Source organism: Phlebotomus argentipes, unplaced genomic scaffold, assembly GCF_947086385.1.
Source record: "Phlebotomus argentipes unplaced genomic scaffold, Phlebotomus argentipes genome assembly contig_2, whole genome shotgun sequence".
Lineage (NCBI taxonomy): Eukaryota > Metazoa > Arthropoda > Insecta > Diptera > Psychodidae > Phlebotomus > Phlebotomus argentipes.
In genome coordinates, this window is record NW_026776162.1 from 994,366 (window position 1) to 1,022,191 (window position 27,826).

At 41.1% G+C, this 27,826-nt stretch overlaps 2 protein-coding genes across 8 annotated transcripts in view; both read left to right on the top strand.

Moving 5' to 3' along the window:
• LOC132265471 (uncharacterized) overlaps positions 1-21,536 on the top strand; it is a 28,990-nt gene extending 7,454 nt beyond the window's left edge. For 2 of the 7 annotated variants that reach the window (XM_059766192.1, XM_059766193.1), the window contains exons 2-9: positions 6,242-7,592; positions 8,974-10,303; positions 15,634-15,722; positions 16,312-16,545; positions 16,604-17,330; positions 17,392-17,553; positions 17,619-17,695; positions 19,312-21,536. In XM_059766192.1, coding sequence (XP_059622175.1) covers positions 8,975-10,303; positions 15,634-15,722; positions 16,312-16,545; positions 16,604-17,330; positions 17,392-17,553; positions 17,619-17,695; positions 19,312-19,405 — 2,712 coding nt within the window. In that variant the 5' untranslated portion in view covers positions 6,242-7,592; position 8,974 and the 3' untranslated portion in view covers positions 19,406-21,536. Of the gene's footprint in view, positions 1-6,241; positions 7,593-8,973; positions 10,304-15,633; positions 15,723-16,311; positions 16,546-16,603; positions 17,331-17,391; positions 17,554-17,618; positions 17,696-18,016; positions 18,514-19,311 lie in introns of all 7 variants that reach the window. The other 5 variants (XR_009468578.1, XR_009468577.1, XM_059766196.1 and 2 more) reach the window with 5 other exon arrangements.
• Positions 21,537-22,323: 787 nt separating this feature from the next.
• Positions 22,324-27,618, top strand: LOC132264825 (uncharacterized). The gene is made up of 4 exons (XM_059765152.1): positions 22,324-22,464; positions 23,415-24,198; positions 26,168-27,064; positions 27,138-27,618. The coding sequence occupies exons 1-4, from the start codon at positions 22,324-22,326 to the stop codon at positions 27,599-27,601; spliced, it is 2,286 nt and encodes a 761-aa protein (XP_059621135.1). The 3' UTR covers positions 27,602-27,618.
• The last annotated feature ends 208 nt before the right edge of the window (positions 27,619-27,826 follow it).

The window sequence follows — 27,826 nt, forward strand, 5'->3', positions numbered from 1 at the left end:
TTCCAATTTCAGTGAAATTCAATGAAAATTTATATCCATTCGATGGAGGGTGAATGGATGTTTCATTTAACGCTGAAGTGGCAATCAAAGAGGAAATGTTTTATTTCTCCTTTTCAATCGAATTTCAATAGGAAAAGGTCAAATGTGTACAGAAAGTTTTGTCTCTTCTGAGAAATATGAGATAAGATTTGAGTTGGTAACTCATAGATTTCCACTTGTGATGCCAACTTTTCGTCCCAACCATTTGAAATCGTTTTGAGGATATTTTGCAACATTAATTACACGTGTTTTGTTGCGATGTTTATCGTCTATTTTAGAGTTGTTGGTTGTTCGCGGCGAGAGCCGGAAAAAAAGAAAACCCGTGGAAAACTCAAAGGAAAAGTTTCACATCGCGTTGGGAAATGATTTCTTCAAGTGTATGACTATTTGAGCAGAAGGAAAAACACGTTGAATTTGTGGTGGGAAATATAATTGGCCCATGGAAAAAGAGGTTTTACACTGAATACACAACACACAAACCCAACGACTCTTATCTATTTTTAGCGAAAATAATTAACATACTATATATGCATACCGACAAATGATGAACAGTGTAGATAAAAATTTTATATGTAATTTTCTATTTTACATGAATATTTCCATTGCTATCTCACATTTTGTCTAAACTGCTGCTGTTGCTGCTTTTTTCTTCATTTCAAATATACACACGTCCAACATGAGAATGCGGTATATGTGTAGATATGTACACACAGCTTCCCATGCTTTTTATTTTCCCCAGCACTGGGTAAATTGAGGAGATTATGAAATTGTGTACCATGTTTCTGACTAAATATCTCTTGTGGCTTTATCATCTCGGAGGAAAAATTTTCTCACATGGCAAATTTCGCTCTCGATTGCAATCACTTGGCAAATTGCAAAAGTTTCGTCCAATTCTTGTGCGCCGCGTGTGTGTTTTCAGTTTGAGACTTAGTGAAATTCAATCGAAAACAGACAGCGATTGATTTGCGAGGGACAAAAAAAGAAAAATCTCGCTGTTTTGCATACAAAAGACAATTCTTGTGTGGTTTTTAGTGTCTTGGAAAAAAAATCTTCGAGTTTTAATGATCGATGATTGATTTTGCTGAATTGAAAAGGAATATAAAAAGCATGACAGACGTGGCTTTAATACTATTAAAATGGATGTAAATTCACTTTATAAAGCATTGCATGTTCAAGGCGCTTTAACGATGTACATTTTCTTGGTAGATTTCCAAAAATTTATACGATAATGGCTCTTCTTTATGGTGTCAGCATAAAGAAAAGGCAAAAGTGTCATTCAATTACGGACACAGAAATTGTTAAAGGACAAATTTAATTGTAATTTATTTATTTTCAATTATATTCATTGTAGATTCAATGGAAATAATTGAAATTGAGTAAATTGCATTGTTGTTTGTTTTGCAGCGTCAAAATCGATACATTGTTGCAATACAAAGTCAACGGATTCTGTGTGGATTTGACAAGAAAGGTTGCCGCGATGAGGAATTGCTCAAGTGACAAATCAAATCATAAGTTGAATTGGAATGGGAAAGAAGTGGCGCGGATGGGAAAAAAATGTCTGGAGATTTATTGATCTTCATGTGTATTTAATGGGGACTTTATTTACAGACAATTTGTGTGGCTCTGGAACATGATGAAAATGTGACACACTCTAGTGCATTCATCATGAATGATGAAGATCCAGTGTGCATCGAGTTGGGATGGAGGAAGTTGGGGAGATTGAGATTCACGAGAGCGCACGGAAAAAGCATGTTGATGCTTAGGGGAGTGTGAAAAAATAAATTAGATCCGAAGATATGAGAGAGTCATGGAGGGAAAGGCTGTGAAATGGTATCGAAAGAATCGATGGGGTTTATTGGTTCCGTATTAATATGAGCGAACTAATAAAAGTATATACAGTTGATCATATTCCATGTCATGCTGAATATTTACACAGCATGTTGATGTTTGTCATGCATGAGAGGATCGCGGCGAAGTGCCGGGATTGAGTACAAAAGAGGAATAGATAGACAGGGAGAGAGGGAGAAAAAAGCGAGTGAGATCGCTGATCGTAGTTATGGAATTTATGCCTTTTGTAAAGCATACGCCCACACACGCCATATGTTCAAAATTATCAATGAGTTTTCCTTTTCTCCAGCATCCACAACATCTCTCTTCCTCAGCCCGTGATCGCGCCATTGAGATAGCACAGAAAGAAGATGATCATGTTTGGCTGGGATTCTTATATAGAGATCGGATTTCATACATGAGCGTGCCTAAGAATGAAATTGACAAAATGTCATAATCATTATAAATGTGTCAACAGACATTAAACTATGTTCTCGGCTCATTTTTCCATCGCGTTCTCAAGCGACCGAGAAAATCACAACAATTTTTCGCTTTCTGTTTATCTCATCTCAAATTTCCGCGTGTTTATGAGGAGTTGGAATGGAAAAGAGGCGTCATAAAAATGATTTATTTCATCTATTGCAATGTGTTTTCTCATTATATATACATCTATTTCGGGGTTTGGGGCATTTGGAGCGCGAGTTTAGTGGAGAGGAAGCTTCCAATTGACTCAGAACAATTTCACAAATCACTCGTGAAACTATGATCTCGCTATATAGTGAATTTTTTAATGCATTTCTGATGGGCTTTGGCATTGTTTGTGCGTGTGTGTTGGTTTGGCTGGAATTTTCAAGGGGGCTCATTTGCATATTTTGCCAGTGTAAATTTACTTTTGCTTCTCACTGAATAAATTTACCAATATGTCGTGATCGTAGTCAATCGATCATGGAGGTAATTTTCTCAATTGATACACTGACAAATTCCTCATATTTGCTAATAGTAGATGAAGAAATATTCATCACCTTCTGCGAAAGACACTCGGTCGTGTGGTATTTCTTCTATTTGCTGGATCATTATTTATTTTGATCTTCTTTCCTGAATTAATTATATATGAGCTTGAGTTATTTATTCTTCACTCTATTGTTCATATTCCAGAGGTTCAAAGAATCCATCAAATTACATTTATAATATATTTTTGTGTGTGCACAGCACATTTCTTCTCTCACTTCTCTCACACACATAATTTTGAATTAACAGTTCCCTCTTTGTTGCTTTTCATATAAAGAATTGCACTTGACTGCAGTTATATGTATTTTCTCAGTGGCTACATTATCACCTTTTCACGAGTGAATTTGTGTGTTAATGACATTAGGCGTCGAAGTGGGAAAAGAATTGCTCGGCGAGGCACGAAAATGTCCATAACATGGCAAGAGTGGCAGAAGTGGGGTGCCAAAAAGAAATTAAATTAAATTAATAAACACTTCTCAATTGATTTCAATTGACCTTTTGTAGGTTTGAATTGTATTTGCTGTCGGCGCGTTCTTGGTCATATTTCTGGAGTTCTGCTGATTGTTGACTCCATGACGGCCTTTTTAGTGTAACACAATGTCTGGAGCACACTTGCGGCTTAGGAGAAGAGTCTTTCTTAACTGTTTCTCTGTGGGTGATGCTCCGCCTATTTGATTGCCCCGCCCACTTGAATGTACTACTGCTAAATGAGCGATTTATTGATTTCCTCACGATCAATTGATTGACTTTCGGTCATGTCAATATGTTTCCTGCTTAATGGAGTGAAATAACTTAGCTCATATTGCTGAACTTTTCCAAGACATTACCGTCTGAAAGGCTGAGCTGAACAGTTGTAGTACATTTTCCTCTCATTCTCTCACATTTTTCCGTGTGTCTCACTTTTCCTATATAGTATGTCTGCGAGGATGTTGCGTCGTTATAATGAAATGAAATGAATTCTTGTACACTTCTGGCCACTTGCCAGATTTTTATGAGGAAAAACTCGTATCTCCGAAGCCGTGTTGGTTGCGAGACATCAGTCTATGAGTATATGTCGCTGTCCAAAGAAATTACACTATTCTGCTTCGTTAGCCACTTTTCTATCCATTTGGTATCATCCCACAAGACGTGTTGATGAGAGGTTTCTCATGCTGCGCTGCTGCCTTGCTGATGGAGGGAGTGTGGAAAATTCGCAGAAAATTAAAAGAGAAAATTTGGGTATAAAAATATTGCCGCGGGGAAATGGATTTTCCATGGAAAAGTTACACTCGCTTATGACCTTTTTCTGTGCCACTTTGAATGTCAGACTGTTTTGTGCTGTGATCGAGGTGACAAAACAGTGGCACAAGCGACACATTCGCATCTGTCTGATCCAGATGGTTTTACATTGTGTCTCTCAGATTGTCGCGCTGGTTTATTGATACTTGTACCTTTTTGTTTGCAACACTGAATGGAATGGGTTCTGGGGGAGGAGGAGGAGGAGAAGGGGGGCCAGAGGGCAGATAAATGGTGCACTGAATGGGTATAATTTGTCAAAGGAACAGTGTGTAAGCCGTGAAGTGATCGAGTTTGGTGCCCCGCGAGTTGAATGCGAAATAAAAAGGCACTTTGTGAAATAGAAACGCTTTCTCTATTCAAGCCATAAATGCACGTATAGAAGCTCAAATTGTTGCTTAATGCGCTCACCAACAAGATCGCGGTGTACAGGAAAACCCTTTGGGGGATTTAGTGTGTGCTTGAGCATTGAATTGTTCGGAAACTTCCTCGATCCTCGAATTCAGTCGAGTGGGAAGAGCATTAAATGGTGGTTTCGGGGGATTTTCCAGAGGGTGTTTGCATGTGATCTTGTCAATCGAGGATCATCTGTGCGTGGACCGGAGGAAAGAGTGAATTGGCGGTATTGCTGTGGTAATCGTCACGATCTGCCACTGTTATATTCCGTCTAAATACAAAAGCAGTCAAGTTATGGCTTTTCTGGCATTTTCTGCAATATGCATGCATGCAACAGAAGACAGATGAGGGAAAAACGAGCTGAGGAAATGGGATTAAATGGAAATAAATTGTGTGCAGTGAGGTTCAACTCTTGCACACACTGTGTGAATCTGCCGCCAATGTGACTGTGACGAGTGTGTGGATCTCGTATGTAAAGATATTATTTAATTCTTAGATAATGATTTGTTGGATGCAGAGGAAGAACTTTTCTCACTTGTAAGATCTTTATATACGCGATGATGTGTGATTTGAATGATAATTTTTACCGTACAACATTCACAATTTTTCAGCTTGTCTGATGCCTTTTTGCCCGTGGAGTTGCAACAGAACTGGGTGTGTGTGGAATTTCCTAACAAAGTGGTGTGCACACATAAATAACAATAATTAAATTTCATTCTCTTTCCATATGCTGCAATTTTTTTTTTACGTTTTTGCTAATCAAAGTCATGGGGAATGTGCAGGCATTTGATTTGTGTAGTGAAAAGAAATGAACAAATGGATAACAAAATAGTGTACAATTTATGGCGAACCGAAAAAAAGAGTGCAAACACTTAATGATCATCTGCACGTGATCTTTTCTCATCGTCAGAGATGAACCGTTGTGGCTTCCTTGGCTGGCGGTATTGATCCCATTTTTATTTATGGACTGCATTTGGTCTATTTATGTCTTGAACTCAAATAAAACAATTTGGCGAATTGTTTAATGAAGTTTATTTCGAGTCAATTTGATTGTTAAATGGCCTTAGCGTGATTAAAGATCAAGTGGCATCTCGAGGGAATATTTCACGTCTGACTCATTGAGACTGGCTCCTCATCTAGAATGACACACGCTGACTCTCTTTCTGTAGCAAGTCTAGAATGCTGTTAACCCTGCTTCGAGTGCGCGAAAGAGAGTTTTCTCTTTGTCAGGCGATTTCTCAGGATACCGAGAAAACATTAAGACCATTAATAATTTGTATTGGGATAATTCAAAAAGACTGATTAGGGATTGAAACTTTTGCATTGCTCAGTCAATATGAGGGTTAAATGGCAGGAGTGACGCGTGAAATATGAAGAGTTCTTTGTTTTTTATTATTAATCTTTCATGTGTCCCGCACACCACGTGCCGATGGCAAAGAAACAAGAAGAGAGACATTAAAGAGAGGGAAAAGGAATTTAATTATATCACACCGAGTCAATTTATGTACATGACATTATATTTGTAAAATGACATTTTTTCGTAACTCTTTCGCACTAATTAAGACCATTTTTCTCATGGTTTTCCTCTTTTTTGTCTCCCTTCCAACCACACACGATCATTGGAGTTGATGTATCGATATAAGGCGCTGTGTGAAGCAACGCTGTCTCACTCTCTCTCCTTCTCTATCTATTTCAGATCAAATTCTAAATATATCAACGCACTGCACAAGTCTCCAATAAACTCTGCTGTGGCTGCTGCGCGAGATCGACGGCAATGTGGATCACGCACTTTTCTCTCTGCACCGCGTCAGTGTCTCAGAAAGTGCTGTGGATCGAGTAAGAGAGTCCAATTGAGAGCTGACGAAGTGAGAGCCAGAAGTAGGAGTTGTTTGATTGGGACTCTGTGTCATCGGCCGTCAGTGAGAGACGCTCGTCGTCTATTTTAGGGGTGTGTTTTAGGGACAAAGGAGCGCGGAGATCCCAGACACTCGAATTCTCCTCACAAATCAACTCAGGATTCTCCACAGTCGACAAAGTGGTCGATGAGGACAAGAGCGTGTGTCTTGAGACAAGATGTGATCAAAAGTGACTAATATATTTAGTGTGGCGGAAGAAGTTGAAAGGAATTGGTGGTAAAAATACTCCGGAGAGGCGAAAAGACTGTTGTGCGAGAGGGGAACTATGAGTGATCAAGAGGAGACATATATTTCTATTACTGTGTTGTGATTGATCACGCAAAATATTTTCGTTTTTTATACACCGTCGCATAGTATTCTCTCGAGAATCTATTTTCGTGGATTAATGACGATCACCGAAGTGAGAGTGAATTGTAAGATCAGCGTAGTGTGTGTCTTCTCACATATGAGCGGATTTCATGCAATATAATCGCATAACTAAAGAATGTACGAGAAGAGCTTGATGGAATTGTGTTGATGTTTTAGCGGAGTGAATCTTTGATTTCTTAATTTCTCTGTGTCAATTAATTAATTATATACAGTAAAGAAGAAAGAAAAAACCTAATAACCGTTAAAGAAATCTGTCTCTAGATAGAGGCCTTTTTGCCAAACTAGATACCGCCAAGAACAAGAAGAGAGAAAAAGGTACTACACAATTGACACGAGATCAGCATCACAGAGACAAAAACTCTCGAAAGAATCACACAATAACCGTGCTTGTAATGTTGATAAATCATTGTGATAACACTTGACGGTGGAAAAAAAGCATTAATTGATGCATTTGTAGAGGGACACAAATGGCAAAGGTGTGAATATTAATTACCAACAATAAGGAATTTAATCAATCCTTTTAATCACAAAGTACAAATCACTAATCCGTACCCAGAAGATTGTAATAATAGCATTATAAATGGAAGGTGGAGAGAGATAGAGAGAAGCTTAGAAACAGATACACATATTCACACAAATACTCAGTTATAATAGTGGAAAATTAGATACTCAACTCGCATAATTAAATTAACATATCGATATTAGATGAGAGAGAGAAACACACCGACAATTGAGATTATAAAACGCACAATTGCACACACTGTAAGTAATATCTCATTTTGTACTCTCTATGCTCAATACTAATTAACTCATTATTAATCTATTCAGACAATTTAATCTTCCCCGATATGAACTTTCCCTTAATTGGCGGCCAAGCATTTTTTTTTCTGTATTGTTGATGGAAATTTTTGAAGATAAATTCGTGCGCTAAGCTTGCTTTTTTATTGACTAATTCAATCCCAAGGGAGGCACAATTGAAGACTAACCGCAGGTTTCTCCTTAAATTGTGCCTCTCCCTCTTTTGTGGACACAATTGCTGAGTAGATGAGCATAATCAGAGGCGGAATGGACACAGATTTGTTGAGAATGAGGAGGAAATTGAAGAAGAATTGACAATAGAGCAAAAAAGTCGAGTGCTAAGAGAGAGAAATTAAGTGGACAATTGTGGAATGCCTTTGTGCTATTCAAATTGCCACTTCCTAAAGCTTATTGAGGTGACTTTTTCCACCATGGCGAAGAAGGATTAGACTAGAGCTTAGTAATCCGCGTGGTAATAGAAAATCAATTAAATGGTGAACAATAAATTACTTTGAGGTGATTTACGTTTGGGGAAAAAATGACACACGATGTCTCAGATAAATGCTTTATCTCTGAGTGTGTGTAAATTCATTATTGCGCTTCTGAAAATTTATTATATAAAATATTACTTTAATCCTGTAAAAGAATTACTAAATCGCGAGCCAATTGGAGCAAGTAAATCACGCTTTGCCAGCTTGGGAAATTGATAACCGATGAAATTGCGAACAATTTTCGTCATTTAACTTATCATGATCGCGATCGTTTTCAGCATTGCGTAATCACACTGAGCAGAAGAGAGAGAGAACGACACGTTTGGATGCGTTTAGCGAGAATTGGGTTAAATTAGTGAAATTAGTCTTGGTCATTTTTAGCTAAAACCAGAGAGCAAGGTAGAGAGATATTGATCAATAAGAAGCCGCTTGTGTGATAATTCAGTATGAGATTCCATCTGTTCGGTCGTGATCAAGTGCAATTTTTGCTGACTTGCTGAGTGACGTGGATGAATTTACCGATGAGGTTGAAATGAGAAGTGTTGAGAAGACGCGAGTTGAGGAGATGATATGGAAAATAAATAAGTTGCGAGTGTTGTGGGTTAATTAAATCAGAAAGAAGATCGTAAAAGGAGCTTTGAATAAATAAGCACAGAGTTAGAGCTTAATTTCTCACTGTTTAGCACTCACGATCGTGCCAATCGCGCGCAGCCAAATTGCAGCTACTCATTCTCACACGTCTGCCATGCCATGATCCTCCAGACACTGTCTCACTAAGCTGAATATATGAGTGATGTTGTGCATTGTGGGGCAGACGAATTAATGCGAATGCAAACTGTTTGTCTCTACTGCAGTATGGCAACTACTGCTAAGCAGTCCTCATCAGTGCGGAGTCCATCAGCAGCAACAGCGACAGAGGGCCAGGAGGACATAGCGACAATTGCGAAGCAGATCTCAGATCATGCGGAGGCGATCTATCAGACGTGGAAGGCTCGCGGTCTGGCCCCAACGGAGATATTGAATTGTCACACGGGCGGTGACGCGTTTGGGAAGACGCTCACACCAGCATCATCATCGTGTCAGCGTCAGGGGAGGGATTCACAGTCGCCGGTGGCCGAATTGTTGGCACAAGCGCCGGACATGTCGAACAATAATTTAGAGAAGTTGGTCAATTCGTTTGTCAGTGAGGACAAGGCGCGAATAGCGGCCGCACGTAAATCATCATCACCATCCCCAATAGCTGGTATTGGCTCGATAAAGCACACATTGCAGAAATTCGAGAGTAACAGTGGCAGCAACAGCGTGGTGAGGCCAAAATTCGCGCGCACGCCGAGTCCACAGCCGAGTGGTGGTGTAAATGCCCTGAATAAGAATGTACCAGATGTGCTGATAGATACAATTGAGCCGAATCTCGCGAAGCGCGAACGTGAACCCAGTCCGCAGAAGCCACAGACACCAGCTAAGCCCGCCAATTTGATCAATCACGTCCCCTCGTGGCCGCTGAAGAATCGCGTGGTGGTGGGAAAAAGTGGCAATTCGGGCCAGGTGAATCGCGTGGAGGATGACACACCAGCGTCCACGGCGGTGGCGCTGGTGAGGAAGCAGCAGCAAGAGAGGCAGGAGAAGCAGGACAAGGAGGCGAAGAAGAAGACGGCCGACCTCATGGATGAGGTGACGCGCGAGGAGGAGCGCCTCATCAATGCCCTCAAGACTGGCACGGTGCTGAACAGTGAAAAGAGTCTTCCTGAGGTCATCACGTCCACTCTCAGTCCGGACGTGACGGACGGCCAGCAACAATCTGGGGAGTTGCCACAGTGGAACAACTCCGATCTGTCCGGACATCCACCCATCGATGCCTCTCATGCCAAAGTGTGGAATAATACAGCAGCGGCGGCCAAGCCAGTGATTCCGCATCTTAACAATAACAACAATGTGATTGGGAAGGACAAGGAGGACACTCCAGCGCCCGTGGTGAAGGTGTTCAAGCCGCGGACGCTGCGCACCACAGAGGCGGCTGTGCTGCCGCACCACTTCCCGGAGCCGCCAGTGCCGAAGAAAAAGGAGCTGAATCCCATCAGGCCCTTTCTCACGCGCGGGTCCGTGGCTGAGCGTGTGCTGATCTTCGAGCGGTGTCCATCGAAGGCGCCACCGAGGAATGCTCCCAAGGAGCCATCGAAGCTTCAGGTGAGTCTGCCAATGAACACACCTACGCGATTGTGGCGATCTTGTGGGCGATCGTCGCATGGTGGGCATCAAATGACTGTCGCGCAGCTCCATTGAGTCGCGCGGGGCTTCTTGGCCATTGAATGCAGAGGAGACAAATTGCTAGAGTGCTCAATTCCCATGATCGGTTTCTTAATGTCGCATTGTCACGATCACGATTGTTTTCTCAATCGCGCGCGCACGGCTCTAAAATTAATAAATTGGACGGGGGGTTGAGTGGGTGGGTGGGGAGGTGAGAGCTTGCAAATTGGGAGCAAGTGCAATTTTCTATTCTTGCAACTCTGATGGAATTTCGATTGAACTGTGGGGGACGAGATTTTTCACTCATTGTTCATCCTCTGTCGCGCTTTTGACAGTGCCAAGTATTGGACTTTGATATGAGAGTCCTTGACACTCAAGTCTCTGTATTGCCGTTCTTTCCTTCAATTGCCTCATGCGAACATCTCAATCGACGTTGATCTTAATTGGCTAATGACGTTGATCTCTGAGCCTCACCTTAATCTTCCGTGTGATCACCGCAATTTATGGCTTGCCGGTGAAGACATGCGAAAAGGCCCAAGAAGAGATCCGCAATTGGCGCATTGTTGCCAGAAATGGGAAAGCTCTTGACGCTCTTTTTTGCCACATTCTTCCCTCAGAGTTGATGATCATGATTGGGTGAGATCAGTGAAATTGAATTTTCTCTAATTATTTCCATATTGATTGCAAATGTGAAATTTCACCTCTGAAAAATTGATCATCATCTCTTAAAGAAAAAGAAAACAAGAGGAGAGGCAAAAAAATCTCATGGCAATTTTATAACTAACCGCAAGATAAAGTGCAGTCGATAAGAAGAAGAGTGAGAGAAGAGAAAATGCTGGGAAAATGGAATGAAAGTCAAGAGTTAAGTAATTATCAAATAAATTAACCCTTTAATTGTGACCACATAAAACGATGACATGAGTCAAATTATATTGTCAAGATAGTGTTCTCAACTCATACTTCCATCTATGGAGTGTGAGTGAGGCTCTCGAAGTAAGACAGAAGAGAGAAGATTGTCTTGTAGTCATCATTTGATACTTGTAAGTACAAATTAATTGGGAAAAAAAGAACAACATTGCTTCATCTCTGTCGATTAGAGGCATTTTCACACGAATTAGAGATTCTGAACGGCATACTGACGAAGATGTTTGTTGTTAGAGATGAACATGATTGTTGAATTAAGACACACGGCATGTTGATGAGGAGATGCGCGAGGCGGGCAAAATTGCGCTTGATGCTGTGAGAAATTGGGACAGTGGTTTTGCTTCTCCTATAATTACGTGTCTTGCCCTTCAGATTGTCATGCAGTGTGACAAAAAAGTCCACTAAATCGTGATAAATTGGAGATAAAAGAGAGTTTAGGAGGTTCAAAGGCGAACAAGAAATGATTTCACAGCTTGTGTGTGTGGGGAAAATTACATTGGAAAGTCGACAGAAGGCTCAAGAGGTTGATGGTTAGATGAGATTCTTTCTGCTTTTTTGCCAATAAAGTTATGTTTCGGCTGTGTGAATATACAATATCTGTGCCTATATAGAGACATATTGGCTACATATGTATGGATATATGAATAGGAAATGAAGGGAAATAAATTGTATTAGAGGGAACAACTTCTTCAAAAGCGCGAAAGTGAAAATTTATTTACCAAAAATACTCTCTTCTTTGATAAAGTACCTTTTTCCCTTTATCGCTTTATGTCTCCCTAGCATTTTATTGTCGTGCGCGCGTTTTGTGAAAGAAGAAAAATCTCTCTTTTTGGGCGTGATATTGCTGGCGTGATTGTGTGTAAGTGTATGTGTGTGTGTGTTTGTGGTTAATGAAAAACGAAAGGGAAATGGACTCTCGTGCACGTTAATTCTAATTATGCTAATTGATGACATCTCTTGGATGTAAGACAAGCTCATGAGCACAAAGCTATCGTTTGAGGCTCGCACCCACGCAAGTTGAGCATTTAATTGTCCATAGCCTCGGGTTGTCTTTCGTGGTCTGGGCGGCATGAAAGGCCCACAAATTGAGATCATGCGGAGTGTGGAATCCCTCTATATGGGGTGTGTAATGAAAAATGATGGGCTCCTTTCAGTCACAGCCGCATTGGGTGATTGAAAAGACCTGCCAATGGCATTGGGATTTGGAATGCTCGCATGGGGTTTGAGGGAAGGAAGCTCGCAGAGTGTTTGAGAATCTCTAAACAACGGAATTAATTTTCATTCCATTACAACTCTCCTAATCCGCTTTCCTCTCTTTGGCTCACAGTGAATTATCCGAACTTTTGCTACCTTTGATCGTGTTTTGTAGAGGAAATTGTAATTAATACTGTTGTACTTTTCCTGTCTGCATTCCTCTGTGTGATTTTTTTTCTCTGTCTTCCCGGCATTTCCCTTCGATTGCATTCGATGGAATGCCAGCGTGTTAAACAGTTGCTGAGGAGACGCTAAAGTGGGACTTTAAAGTTCATTAGACGCATTCACACCCATATTCTCACTATGGATTGCATCGTGAAAATGGGATGGAGAGAAAGAGATTTAATTGATTTTTTCTGGTGTATCCGTTGAGCCTCGAGAGCGCTGATGAAAGCCACTTCGACTATGGATATTGCAGCTTAGAGATTACTTCTATTTCTGTGACGCCCTTTCGAAATGATTCTGCTGAGGATTTGATATGGTTGCAAAACAATGATTTCCCCAATAGAATTTCGCCTTTTGTTGTCGTACGTGTAGAGGAAAAAAGCGAGTATAGAAGCCACAATTCAATTAATGGGGAGATTTATTGTGACTTGCAGAAGAAATCACACGAAAGTCGACATTGGGCGGAAGGGAAATCACAGTCGCACTGCCTACACGATTTTCTGCAAGAGTGCAAGATTATCTCTCATCCCAATTCGGTTCATACACAAACATGCTCTGTCGTTAAGTAATGATCACAAGTCACAGTCATATAATAAAGTTTATTGACTCATTTTCTCCTCCTTGCATTGGTGTTGTCAAATGGTTTTTTGTCCTCTCTTGATCTGCAATTAAATCACTCCTTTGGTTTCTCTTGGCACAGTGTCAAGTCTTCCCATGTGACTCTGTGTGAAATGCTCTCGATTCTCCCTTGGACAAAAGGTCACACGAGTAGAAGAGAGATTAAAATACGGGGTGGAATGACTCTAGAGACTCTTCTGATATGGTTTATGAAAATTACGTTGGATATGTGAATTTCATAAATTGCGAATTTCATTTATATTTCAGTGGGTAATATTTGCCAAGCAGTGTGTATGTGTGTGTGTGTAAATTGTCAATTTTAAATTGCATCTCCTCTGGCTGAAGATGCTTTATTGCCTGAGATGTGGGAGGTAATGAAATTGTGGCAGGGTGTTTAATACTCTTGTGGGCCATTTTTTCCCCCAAAAACTTGTTGATTTTCTCGGTGTGGAATTTGCTCAATGATTGAATTTCTTCAGCGTATTTGCGGAATATATATTAGGATGGGGTTAGTGGAGAAGAGCCGAAAATTTATGCCTGTCACCCTGTGTCATTGAGAAGATATTGGCAAATTGAATGAAATTTTTCAATCCCACGCGCCTGAAATTGAAATCCTGAGTCTTTCTGGTATTGTCACTTCTTTTTTCCATAAGCGCACACGGTTTGTCTGTTGACAAACGGACTTTTTGTGTGGCAGTGTCGCATGAAAAGGCGCCTGAAAGTGAATTAAATGTGGGAATATCTCTGTGACATTCAATACAGTGAATTTTTTTTCTCCCATTTCTCACTCGGCTGCAAATCTCCGAACAGTCAGGAAGTCTGAGGCTTTGCGATTGTGGGTGTTGTCCAATGTGAAATATTATCCCATATTTTATTCACGAGATCACGAAAAGTCCAATCTCCGGATGGTCACAGACGTGTGACAGCGCGCGGAGTGTTTCAAGAAGCACACCGTTTGATAGCCTTTTGGGTGAGAAGTGGTCGAGAGAATGAATGATGTAAGAGTCTGTGTCTTTTTTGCCAGACTCATCTTCGAGGCATTGCTAATGAATTCATTATTCAAATTGAAAAGAGAAGAAAAAAAATGAAATCCCGTGTGTATTTTGGCTGGCGAAAAATTTACATGATTGAACATCAAGATGCGAGAATAAGGAAATATTTTGCCATCTAATATCCCACGGCGATTGTCTTGTGGTCGCGACGGAAATTTATATCGGTTGGTGGGTGAGGAGGAACAATTGAGAGTCAAGTTGCGATCTTTTGATCTCTTTGGCCAATTTGATTGTCATTTTGGCAAATGATTGATGCCAAATTGATATTTTTTTTCCTCCTTTTACTTCTGCTCTTCAGCTCGTCTTGTGAAGAACGCTGAGCACAAGAAATTTCACGCATAACTAAATTGATATGTGTTGTTTTCCACCTCTTGTCTTCATATTAATTGCCTTGAAACATGAAATTGGAGTGTGTGTAAATGTGTGTAGAGTTGATAATGTTCACATGGGGAGGGTAAGAAGGAGAGTGATTGTGACGCAAAAGAGTGACTGTTGATGAATTTGGCTGGTGGTGTTCGCTCGACCGTGCAGAAAAAATGCAAAAGGCAGTGAATTACAGACGAGAATTGCTGATGAGATCTCTTGGCCGTGACCCATTTCCACAGATATGGAGTGAACAGGTTTTTCCTTCTTCACCGGGCCTTCTGAAGCCCAGCGACCATGCAGAGAGAACAGCGGAGAGTGAGAAATGATGGCAAAAGCGAGGCGATAAAAGAAGTTTAGAGTGTTGACTTTCAAGTCGATACATCTCATTTGATATCCATGCCCATTAAAGGGTTAATTAATCGGGAAAATTGACAATAAATCCCCTCTTTTTCCATCACAGCTGAGAATATATTTTATTGGTCATGAAAATGAGTGGGATTTGTGACCTTTTCTTCCACTCCAGTTGATTAACATGGATTCTGTGCGCGAAAAATCGCTCTTTTCTCTGGTCTAGAGCCAAAGGGCGAGAGAAAATCTCTTTGATGGGAAGCCTTGAATATGTTTTTATGTGGGGTAGAAGGAAAAGAGAGAGAGAGATTTGACTCTTCTGGTATTTCGAGTGAGTGAGACAAATTGGAATTATGTGGAGAGCATGGGAAAATATATTTCATATCTCATAAGAAGATTGTGTGGGTGAAAAATCTTGTTATTTATTGCAATAAATTCAGAACCTCAAATCTTATAGGCTAAAGACATGTGCTTTACAGATGAATATAGTCGATATGTCAATTCATGATACTTCATTGTTGTCTCTCTTTTTCTGTCTTGCAGTCAAAAGCAGCACTCCCAAAACCGCAACAGACACACACAACCCTTCAGAGGCATATCAAAGGATCCGTTCGGAGTGTTTATATTCCAAGGTGAGAGAGAAAATGCTAGCAAAGTGCTGTGAAAATTCTTCTGCAGATGGACGAACGTTGAAAGAGTGGCAAAATGTCACGTGAAAATGGATTTATTCACTTCCACAGTCGGTTGATTTTCTATATATACAAAAAATAGCAGAATTTCCTTGTGAATGCTTGGGAAAATGTAGAGGAAATTAAGTTTTTGACCTTTTCACCTCCTGTATGGCAGTAAAAGATCACAAAAGACATGGAGTTTAGAGTAGAAAATTCTATGATTCATCATTAAATTTTATTATTCACTTGCTCGTGCGGAAAAAGAGGGCATTTTTCTTGACGTTCGCCCTTGAAGGTGTACGAGAAAGTCAGCAAATTTGATGTTATATGCCAATTGCTCATTGAATATTCCGTGTCTGTAGTCTATATAGGTGAAAATATTGCTACTCCAATTTATATTCATAATTCATCATCTGGATAATGGAGGGTTTCGATATTATATTTCGCCTTGTGCGTCTTCCCGTCAGTGTTCAAGGGGATCATTAATTAGCCTAAAATGTGATGTATTTTAATTTATATTCACACACTAAAACTATTTTATCACTTGCAGATTCCACTTTCCGAATGGAAAACCACCACCTCAGATCAGTGTCGAGACGACAATGCAGCGCATTCAGGCGACAGTGCATCTATTTCCCAATTCACAGATCCATCGTGATGAATTCCACCAGATTGTGGCAGTTTGTGGCTTTCCTGTTTACTGGCGAGCGCCACTCTTCAACTGCACACAACATACGCCGAGCGGCTGTGTCGATGGCTATAAATTTATGGATTTCTGGAAGCAGTGAGTGTCTCTCATCGATTATAACTTGCCAAATTGTGATGTTCTCTGTGCTTTGCAGCATGTCGCTGAGTTGTCACGACTCCACGTCCAGATTTGTGTACATCCTGTCGAAGGGAAATCGCTCGAGGCAGTACATCTTGCCGGAGGATTTGGCTCCGCTGGTGCAGGACGTCGTGGAGACACATCCGGGTCTGGCATTCCTCAAGGAGGCCGCGGAGTTTCACTCTCGCTACGTGCACACAGTGATCGCGAGGATTTTCTACAGTGTGAACAGAAGCTGGTCGGGCAGGATAACAGTGTCTGAACTGAGGCGGAGCAATTTGCTGCAGGTGATTCAGCTGCTGGAGGAGGAGGAGGACATCAATCAGATCATGGCGTACTTCAGCTATGAGCATTTCTATGTGATCTACTGTAAATTCTGGGAACTCGATCGTGATCATGATTTGCTCATTGATCAAAATGATTTGGCACGACACAACGATCACGCGCTGTCGCTCAGAATGATTGAGCGCATCTTCTCGGGCTGTGTCACGCGCGGCGGCATCAAGAATCGCAATGTGGGCCCCAATGGGCCACGGATCACGTACACGGACTTCGTGTGGTTCCTGCTGTCCGAGGAGGACAAGTCCAATCCCACGGCCATTGAGTACTGGTTCAGGTGTATGGATCTCGATGGGGATGGCATTCTGTCCATGTACGAGCTGGAGTACTTCTACGAAGAGCAACAGCAGCGAATGGAGTCGATTGGAATTGAGACGCTGCCCTTTGAAGACTGCATTTGTCAGGTGAGATTTTCTCACTTTGTTCTGCCCTCTGTACGTGCTTAGTGTGGCTTTTCCTCCGCAGATGCTGGATATGATAAAGCCAGTTCGTCCGGGATGCATAACATTGGGCGATCTGAAGAAGTGCAAGATGACTCCGATCTTCTTCGATACGTTCTTCAATCTCGAGAAGTACCTTGAACACGAACAGAGAGATCCATTTGCCACTTCTCGCGATAATGACGATGTAAGAAGCCTTTGAGTGTTTTATTAGCACTAGAATTACTCATGCTTTGCCTCTCTTCTGGCCAGATGTCCGACTGGGATCGCTATGCGGCTCAGGAGTATGAGTTGTTGGTCGCTGAGGAAGGTGGTGGAGACACACAAGGGTGAGTAATTTCTTTTTGGCAAGTTGAGCAAGCGAGCAATTTTATGATGTTTCCCACTTCCCCCACAAAATACGCCCAAAAGTGAGCTGTACAATTCACCCTTTGCCTCGTTTGTTTCACTTTGTCATTCACTCTCTCTTCCCCCGCCCACAAGTGAGTCAGAGGAAGACAAATTATGTCCTTGATAAGAGAGTGTTTTAATCATTTTGTATGTTTTGGTACTTTTATCCCCCCTGGAACATGTGCATTTTTTGCCTTTGTTTTGTTGCCAATAATTGACATTATTTTTTTGTATTTTTCCATTTTCGTTTTTCACTTTAGATTGTGGATCCAACAGATCAACACAAACCTTTGTTTCCTTTAGAAATGAATCCAAACACACGATATTTACTTGTGTTGTGAACAAATTTGTATGACAGAAAAGAGATTGATAGGATTCATCATCCTTCTGTGATTCCTTCTATGTTGTACGTTTAAGTTGTGTACAGAAGGATTTTTGGTTGTCTTTCATTTGATATATTTTTTTTTCTTATTATTCTTTTGATCTCTAACAGAGTACATTTCAATCAGTTCTGATCTCCGAGATAAAATACACTTTTCTTATTTGGGTACAGTATATAAAATAATCGAGAGTAAAGAAAAGAATAATTGTATTTCTCTTTTTTTGAGTCAGCTCAAGTCGCATATTTACAAGACAAAGAGAGTTCATTTGCAATTCTATCTTCAGACACTAAACGGATTTATATTGTTTTCATTTTCATTTTTTTATTTTATAAAACAAATATTGGTGAAGGGAGGATCTTTGTGGTTTCGAAAGGGTAAGCAAATTTGCCATTTGCATGAGGAATTTGCATTTTTATTTTGAGTTTGATTTTCTTTCTCACTTTCATGTATATGTTTTTAGTCATTTCTCTTCTTCTCTTTGATTTGCGCTCAGCCATAAAAGTGCATTTCTTACATTATTACTATATTTCTCACGTCATGCGATGTCCGTAAGCAAGATATTGAGTTTGAGAGGAGGTCACTAAAATTCTACATGATGCGATATCAGAGCTACTAAAGCGCACCTTAATTGGCTTTTTATTTGTCCGCTGATGGAGAGCACACAATAAAAGATTGGTGTTGTGGCGCAAAAGGTGGTAAAATGAATTGACAATATCATGCATTTTGTCTGCATTTGCTGTCTGTATCTCTCTATCTTTCTCTTCAAAATGCCGTCAAGAGCCGAAACATACTTAATGCCTTCAGTGCGTCTTCATTCGCTAACGATTCATTCATTGGAGAAGACAGAGTTTTAATCCAGAAAGTGTATCATTTATCATCATGTATAGATAGAGAATATATTCTTGAAAAGTAAAATTATGTGGTATCTAATGTGATATCTACATGTATAACATATTGATTCTGTGAGAAATTCAGAATAGAATGCTTTAAAAATACCTTTGGTCTTTATAGCAGTTTAAAGTTGGATAGTTTTTCCTTCGAAGTTCTTGAAAGCATAAAATACATTTTTGATATTTCTCATGAAATCAAATATTTCATGTGTAGATATGACTTTACCTCGTATTCTTCCCTGTGAATTAATCATTTCCTCTATTTTCTCTGTGTTTTTGCAGCTCGTACGATGAAGAAGATGAATATGAATCAAATATTGACATCTTGGAGTCCCAACTTGAAGACTGCATGAGCAACATGATCAATGAATGGTAGTAAGTCGTCATGAGAAATGTGCTGTAGTGTCTTTGGCGTGATCTTCAAATTTTGCAAATAAGTTTTAGTAGTGGAAGAGAGATGATATTCTTGTATATTGAGAATATGAAATGCATTTAGTTATATGAATGCTTCTCCACTTATAATAAATATTTCATATGTAGAAAGAGTGCAGAAAGTAAGAGAAGTGAAAAGAGAAGTCAGTGCGAAACTGTTGAAGAGAGATAAAATTAATAATTTGGTATAATTCGAATTTAATGATAGTGCGGAAAATTTAAGTTGTAATATTAGGCATTACGCATGACGAAGAACAAAATAGTGAATACATATATATTTTAGTGTGTGTGATAAAAGATATTTTGCAACAATAATAACTTGATAAACTCCATGATATGAAAAGAGAAATTGTCTCGGAGAAGTTAGTTTTGAGAGCTCATTTTATCAAATTTTGAAAACGCAGTCGAGAAGAACCAAAATGCCTGGTGCTAAGTTTGTTTTTTCGAATATGAGTCTCTTTTCATTTCTTACCATCAATGCGAACAATATCAAGAGCTTTAATCTGGTAGAAAGCAAAAATACGAATTGAGCTCAATTTATGTATGTTTAGGGCCTCTTAACATCTTCTATTGTAATATATTTTCATCCAAAATTCGGTTTATCTTTAGTACACGTGAAGAAGAATGGAGAAAAGAGAAATTGTAAATTGAACGGACGTTTTTATATAGAAATTTTAGGCGATAACTTATGACACTTTGTGTAGGACGTTTAATTGTATACGTGAAAGTGTGGAATTAAATATTAGACCTTAAAGTTGCATAAGAGAATTGTATGGATTATGAAAAGCAGCATTGATAAAGTATTATCTTGATGATCCTTAAATTTTCCGTATATAGAAATTTTTACAATGAAAAAAAGTGGAAATAAAAATGAAATCACAAGTCTTCTGAGAACAAGAAAAGAGAAGTAATGAAATGAGCATTGTGGAGTCTGCTTGAGAATCTCTCTCTCTCTCTCTCTATCTCTCTTAACTGAAGTAGATAATTTTGTAAAGGAAAAACCAAACAATTTTAGAGAAAAAAAACATAAAATAGATTCAATAAGAACAAATACATAGTAATAGACGGAGAGGAAAATCAGTGAACTAAACTCAACAAACTACTTGAGAAAAAAGCACTAGGAGTGAACGTAGAGAAGTGTATATCAATTTTTATAAACTGCAGAAATTAGTGAAATATTTTTGGCATGAAAGAGAGACAGAGTTGAAGACAAACGTGGCGGAAGTCAGAGGGACATGAAATGGCAAGATGAGCGATAAGGAAGTTTACAAATACACCAAAACTAATTAACTCTAGTTATTTGCAACTATAATCTAGTCCTATTGTGCTAATAATAAATTATAGACCTCTTAAGAGAATAATTGCAAGAGCGAAAAACAGTAAAGGAAAATCCTATAGGCAAGAAATGTGCGGAAGAAGGAGTAAAATTAACATATAATCTTCGTAATTTTCATTTAATTTATTACTTGTGTTTCATTAAAAATTAAGGATAAAACCCATCCTTGACAATTTTGTGTGTAGAAGAGCTACAAAATATAACGTTAAAGTTATTGTTTTTATCTTATAACTCTTAATTTCATAAATTTATGTTTTCTTTTTCGTATAGAAAGGAAAGAAAGCGTACAACCATGAGCTTGAATCATCAATTTGTGCTATTTAAAGGATATATAATTTATATAATGAGAAATTTACGTATGACTTTGTCCGCCCCTTTTTTATTTGTGGGATGAACAGAGATGAAAGTGCGAAAGAGAGATAAATCTATTATTGCAAACTATACAGAGAATCTAATAATTAAATTATTAATGTTATAATTCATCTCTTCTTTTTAGTTAGGAGGAAAAACTGTTGAACAATTTTTGTAGAATGTATAAATTTATTTCCTATGTTAAAATCATACTCAAAGTGAAATGATTACCCAATATTTCTATGTGTGGGTGGCGAAAAAAGTGTCCCTCTTGAGACATTTTTACTTAAAGAAGGAGCAGAGACAAGAACACAAAGGTGGAATTTGTAATACTGATTAAATTTTGTGTTAAATGAGGAGACATAATAAAGAGGAACAAGAAAGTAAATTGAGTTGAAGATTTGTGCCCTTTTCATCGCTGCGCTCCTTCAGCGAGAAATGCGAGCTTCGCGTCTCTAATTTTCCCTCATTTTCTCTCTGTGTCCTTTCAAGGACCGTCTCTGGGTATTTGGGTAATTGGATAAGTTTGGTCGGGACGACAAGACAAAAGGCGTCGACGAAGGCCTAAAAGTGAAACTCGCGCGATCGCCATGGCGATGTTCGAATAAACAGGCGCACGTCAGCGGGCTCATCCGGCCTTGTCTGTCCCGCGGGCCGTCCCTAACCTACCCGCCTGCGGTTGTGGAATCGATGGATCAAGGTTGAAGTTCAGGCCAGAGTGCGCGCGGAGAGTCGCAAGTGGGCAGAAGAGCTGCAGTGAATGTGTGATTCGAGAGTGGGCGGCAGGTGGATTGACCCCCAATTCGCGGAAATGACTGACTCCGTGACCGACTCTGTGGAGAGTGACGAGGAGTTTTTCATTGAGGTAAAGCACGGGAATCCACACATGAGCCACACACGTGTCCTTGGGTGACCTTCGCCCATCCCTCGAAAGAATCCTCCCCACCCCCGTGAAACTTTCACTGAAATGCACATTTTTGGCCTCTGGCCGGGGTGTGAGTATGTGGCTGTTGTGTGCCACCATTCGGGGGGCGAATTTTGACGCTATCCACTTTCCGGCCCGAGTCACGAGAGTCAGTTGCAGTGCTGCGAGCCATAAATTCGGATGCCGCGCTCAGAAATATTCCACCCTCTCCAGAGTACTAATTTCACGTCTTCTTCCTCTTTTGTGCGCCATGAACACTCCCAAATGGATTCCGAAGCACAATCAGGACACTGTGAAGCTTTTCGAGAACACCAGGCAGCTCGAGAGGGACTTCAAGGTGCTGTCCAAGAAGTTTGCCACGGACATCAATGTGGATCTTCCGGATTATTATGTAAGTGCAAGCATTGATTTCACATTTATATTCGCGCGGAGCTCTCAAAGTGGATTTAGTGCTGTGTGACAACATGGATTTGGGCCAAGTGGAATGCTAATACTTCTTGCCAACAGTGCTTCAGGCATAATTTTACATTTCCGCCGTGCATTTTTCTCCCAAACAGTCTTTCCGGTTGCTCACAAGTCACGTAGTTTGCATAAAGTCTTGACGGACCTCATAAGGAGTTAATAGAGTATAAAAGAAAATTGCAAACATGCAGAAATTCTAATTAAACAATCTATGAAGAGGGGTAAATTGTTTCGGTCAACTTAAATGCATTTCTGCTTTCATTAATCAAGCCAAATGTTTAATCCAGAAAACACTCAAGACAATTTTTTCCCTTAAATTTAATTCATTTCCATTTATTTGGGCGGGGTTCTTTTTTTTGCCGAGTGCCTCAAATTATTTAAAATATGTTCCCTAAATATTCTAACTCTAAAGTCGCTCTTATTGTATTATTGAATACAAAATTCATGAAGTTTATCAACCCATCGCGAATTTTAATGTAATTAATATGTTAAGATGATGAGAAATTAGCATAATTTTGCAAGTCATTTTAAGCCGGAGGCTTTCAAGAGTGATTTATGTCATGTATTTTGTATCGCAGGAAGCTTTCTCTGGCTTACTGAAAATGTGCCAAGATTTATGAGCACTTTGCAATCAATTCGCGGTAGTTTAAAAGTCATTAAGGGCGCACCTTGTGATTTTCTTGAGCATTATAAGGAGCTCCGCAAAAGTGCAGTGTGGTCGGAAATTAAGTTTCAATCACTTAGCGCCCAGGCGCATCCCTTGTCCTTGCCCTGAAGAGGCACGGCAAAGTGGGTCAGCGGGGATTGCATGCAAAACGCGAGTCCTCGACCGAGTTCAATGATATCAGCGCGAATTTTTGGGGGGTTTCTCTTCGGTAGGAATTCGAGGAGCTGCTCAACCAGTCGCGGCGCTGCTTTGACCTCAGCAGTCAGTATCAGATAAGATTACTGAGGCTCACCGCCACGTCGGCGGATAAGAACTTCGAGCGCAGTCCGTACAAGATTCTGCAATGCCGGAAGGCGACGATTGTGCGGGCGACGCTGAAGAGGCGCCACTTCCAGCTCATCTTCATCGTGCAGCACATGATCAGGCTGATGCTGGGCGAGTCACATCACACGGACGTGATCCTGGACGGGGCGCTGCTGCTGTGCACTCTGCACAACGACACCACTGAGCAACTGGCCCAGAGCGCCAAACAGAACGAGGGTGCGGCCGTGTGCAGCAACACCTTCGCCGGGCTCATGTCGCAGCCCAGGAAGATCGACATGGGCGCCATTCTGCAGACACTGTCCAAGCGACGCAGTGAGCAGTGCTGCCTCGCTCTCATCGGATGCCTCCTGGCCACTTGCCGCGTGGAGATGAGTGTGCCCAGCGCTGAGTCAGACACGTCGAGTGTGGAGATCCTGAGGGCGCTGACCAGCCACTTGCAGTCGCCTCTCGGTGGCGCCAATTCGCCGAGCAGGAGAGCCGCCACGATCCCGCCCAGCGACTCTGAGGATCCCTCGGGGAAGTTCTTCGACAATCTGGCTCTGGAGATGCAGCAGAGCCACGCACAGCTGGAGCCGGAGGGGAATCTGCTGCTGGAGAGGCTGATTGGCGATGAGGAGAACTTCCAGGCAAGCATTCTACTCAAGTGCCTCAAGCTCTGCCCTTCTGCATTTGGTAAGTGCCAATAGAATTCGAATTAAGCACATAATATTATCTCATTTTTACAATGATAACAAGTATTACATTACATGTAGGAAAATGCGCTTATGATGACGAAATCTGGCAAAGAAAAGAGGGGTTACTGTTTATCATCTTATTTAGAATATTTAAACATATGGAAATACATTTATTGCAGAATTGTGTACATGATTATACATATATGTTTTTGTGTAATACAGTAAATTTAATTGCATCCAACATGGTTCACTTGATTTTAGTCACTTTTGAGACTTTTAGAAAGCTTTTGCTCTATTTTTTTTTTATCATGTAAATGAATTACATCAAAGAATACAAAATTGTACAATAAGAAAATGCTGCTTTTAATATCTGCACAAACATAACTAAGTTTACATCAAACATTTCGAATGCTTTCAGCACGATAGGATTTTGCGTTTCTTGCATTAACATTAGCATAAATTTCTGATCTTTCAAATTCATTTCGTACCAATTTGTCATGTAAATTTGGCGAAAGATGCTCTCAGTTTTAGAGAAAATTATTTCACCGCAGAAACAAACTGCAGCAAGTTGATAGAGTATTCCTGGACAGGACATGAAGAAAATATATGCAGATCCGCCGTGTCCAAGGAGGAAAAATGTAGACAAGAATAGGATAAAACTGGATGTAATTTGAGCTATGATTGCGTAGTAGAAAATGTTGATAAACATTTGAATTTTCCCCACTGTTTCACGATAAAACAAATCAATGGAGATTAAGAATTGATTTAAGTTTCTATCACTTCTCAATCCCTCCAGCTCGAGTCTCTTGATCATGTCGTGAAGAATATTCAAAGCTGCAGATGAATAGAATACAGTTGATAAGAAGAGATAATCTGCGAAACTGACCTCGACAATAATGATTGTGAAAATAACGATCTCGTTAAGATAGAAAGCGTGTTTTAAGGCATGTTCTTCAAACTGAAGTCCAGGAATAGTTGCGAAAATTTCGCCGTAGAACATAAAATAGGCGGTGTTGGAATAAATTGCAATAGAGTAGATTGATATTAATATTCTGCAAAGTACATTGATTGGATTAGTCAATTTTATTTATACTCTATATTCAATGCTTGAATACCTGAGAAGTATTTGTGATACGGAAAAGGTCCATTTCAAGTGAACTTCAGCTGAAGCTGCGATCGATTCGTTTTCGTGAACCTTGTGCAATGTTCGAATCCACTCGAAGATGCTTTTGAGCTCTTTCTCTTGCAGAAGAAAGCAGAAAATCCTGACTGATAGCTGCAGACAAGCGATGAATGTACCTGCACTTAAGATCCGTTGCATATATCTTGCATTTGGGATGAAAAAGGCAGCGAAAGTTGATACACAAAAATAAAGACTAACAGCACAAGTCACAGATTTTGATACATTCAATGCTCTAAGGCCAAGCATTATGTTATGCTCAAAACTTAGGTACTCTTTGTAACAATCAATGAACTTAGGCATGTTCGATACTTGCGTCTTCAGTGTCAAAAGGAAACTTTGTAACTAATCCGACGTTTCGCCACTTTCCTTGAAGATTCCTTGAAAATTAATTATTGAAGAAAATGTATCTAGCTAATTGTTGCAAATTATGTTCCTATAATTAATCAATATTTGCATCCAATATTCATTGAAGAATAGGAGACACTTGCGTAATAGAGTATATTTCTTCGCATTTTCGCACTCAACTTGGTAGACTTCTCGGCGCCTTATGTCTTTCCATCCCTCTTCACGAATTTTCTATACTTTGTATTGAGCTGGGTGAAGCCCGCTCTATTTCAATAGATTAGAACTGGTCTCAAGACCTATCCTACGAATTATTACTTAAGTACCTAGATCGAGACCTAGATCCTTCCAGACCTCAAATTTTAAGGACCAAATTTCAAAACCCTAAACGAAACATTCTCAAATTCTCCGAATTGAAAGATAATCTCTAAATGTCTTGCAGACAAGCAATCTTCCAAGGAAGACATGGTGAAGTGGATCAACCGCGGCACGCGGAATCTCTGGACGCAAGTGGGCAGCACGCTGGAACACGTGGTTCTCTGGTGGAGCAGTGCTCCTCTTGCTTGTCAGCCGCCCAGCCATACGAAATACCTGCGCGACTGGTTGCTCATGATCCAGCCCGACGACGCCCCGGAGCCCATTCTGTCCACGCTGCGCGGCCTCGGCGAGACGCTGACCATGTACGTGACCACCACCACGTGGGACAGACAGTTCCGGCTGGCGCTCGTGTCCTCAATGCTGCCCATCGACTTCTCCTTCGACCACTGCCCCGAATTCCTGCCTCAGAACGCCATCGCGGTGGCCCAGCGCACAGCGGGCAGCGTGGCTGGGAGTCTCTGGTGCGATGTGCTCTCCACACTGACCACTTTCAGCAACAGCTGCGACCAGGGCACGATTCCCAACGAACTGCCGCTGGTAGAGCAAATCCCCATCCTGCACAGGCTGGATCACTCCATCCACTCGATGCGTCTCTGGGCGGCCGAGAAGGCCAAGGCGTTGTGCGCCGACTGGAATATGAAGATGTTCTTCCGCGTGGTACACCGAGACGTCGGCTCCTGTCTGGAGCATCTCAGGGATCTCAGGGTGCCACAGCTCGTGCCGCCCGATCCGCTCGAAGTGCACATCCAAGTGTGCGTGTCACTGCGCGCCAAACTCGTGTCCGAGATCAAGATTAACATTGAGAAGCTGAAACAAACGGCCGCGCAGTGCATCGTCGTGCTCTCTTCCGTGTGCTCCACGACGAGTCTGGCCACGCTGAGTCTCTGCTTCCCGCCAGTGAAGTTCTGGCAGACGGATGTGCTGCTGGAGAAGGCCAGCGAGTACGTGTCGTCATTCCTGGGTGAGTCTCTTTATCTCTCTTCTAGTCATTGAAGTCTCTTTCCTGACTACTCCTCTTGGTCCCGTTCTCGAAGACCAAATCTACCTGCCCATCGTGGAGGCGACCAAGGACATGGAGATCCTGGGCCTCACGCTCAAGATCATCTGCGAGGCGTGGCTGGATCACATCTACACGCGGCGCGTCAAGTTCAGCCGGTGCGGCGCCCTGAATCTACTCAAGGACTTCGACGGCGTGGCGGAGTGGATCAGGGCGTCCACGGCGGTGCCGGTGGAGCACGTGGAGGCGCTGGCGAAACACGAGGTGTTGAGGATGTGCGAGGGCGTGGGGCGAATTTTGCTGCGGAAGCCCGAGGAGGTGATCTCCATGCTCCCGGGGCCGCAATACCTCCGGCCGGATCCCGAGGAGATGGACGAGAAGCCTCCTCTGCCGCCAGAGATGTTCGTGCCCAATCAGATTCGCTGGCTGGAGCTTCGCGCGAAGAATCGCCGCACCCTCAACTACTTCCTCTGCATCTGCTCAGGTGGCGAGAGTTACTAAAGACCCCTTTGGCTTCGTCTCACAAGATCGCCTTTATTCAATTTCTCTCTCCCTCTTAAAGCTACGAGACAAAAAAAATAGGATCAATAAAAAGATCATTCGCAGCGACGGCGGGGCGTGCGCCGCACGAGATCTCCGGAAGGTGAGAGAGTGTGCTCCTTTGCTTCATTAAAGTCTAAAAACGGCTACAGTAAAATTCCTACGACTTCCTGGCTCTACATATAC

Excerpts from the sequence above, each read along its gene's own strand:
- LOC132264825 (XM_059765152.1), top strand. The coding sequence starts at position 22,324 with ATGAACACTCCCAAATGGATTCCGAAGCACAATCAGGACACTGTGAAG. Across the intron at positions 22,465-23,414 it reads TGGATCTTCCGGATTATTAT|GAATTCGAGGAGCTGCTCAA; the intron begins GTAAGTGCAAGC and ends TCTCTTCGGTAG. Across the intron at positions 27,065-27,137 it reads GTACGTGTCGTCATTCCTGG|ACCAAATCTACCTGCCCATC; the intron begins GTGAGTCTCTTT and ends CCGTTCTCGAAG.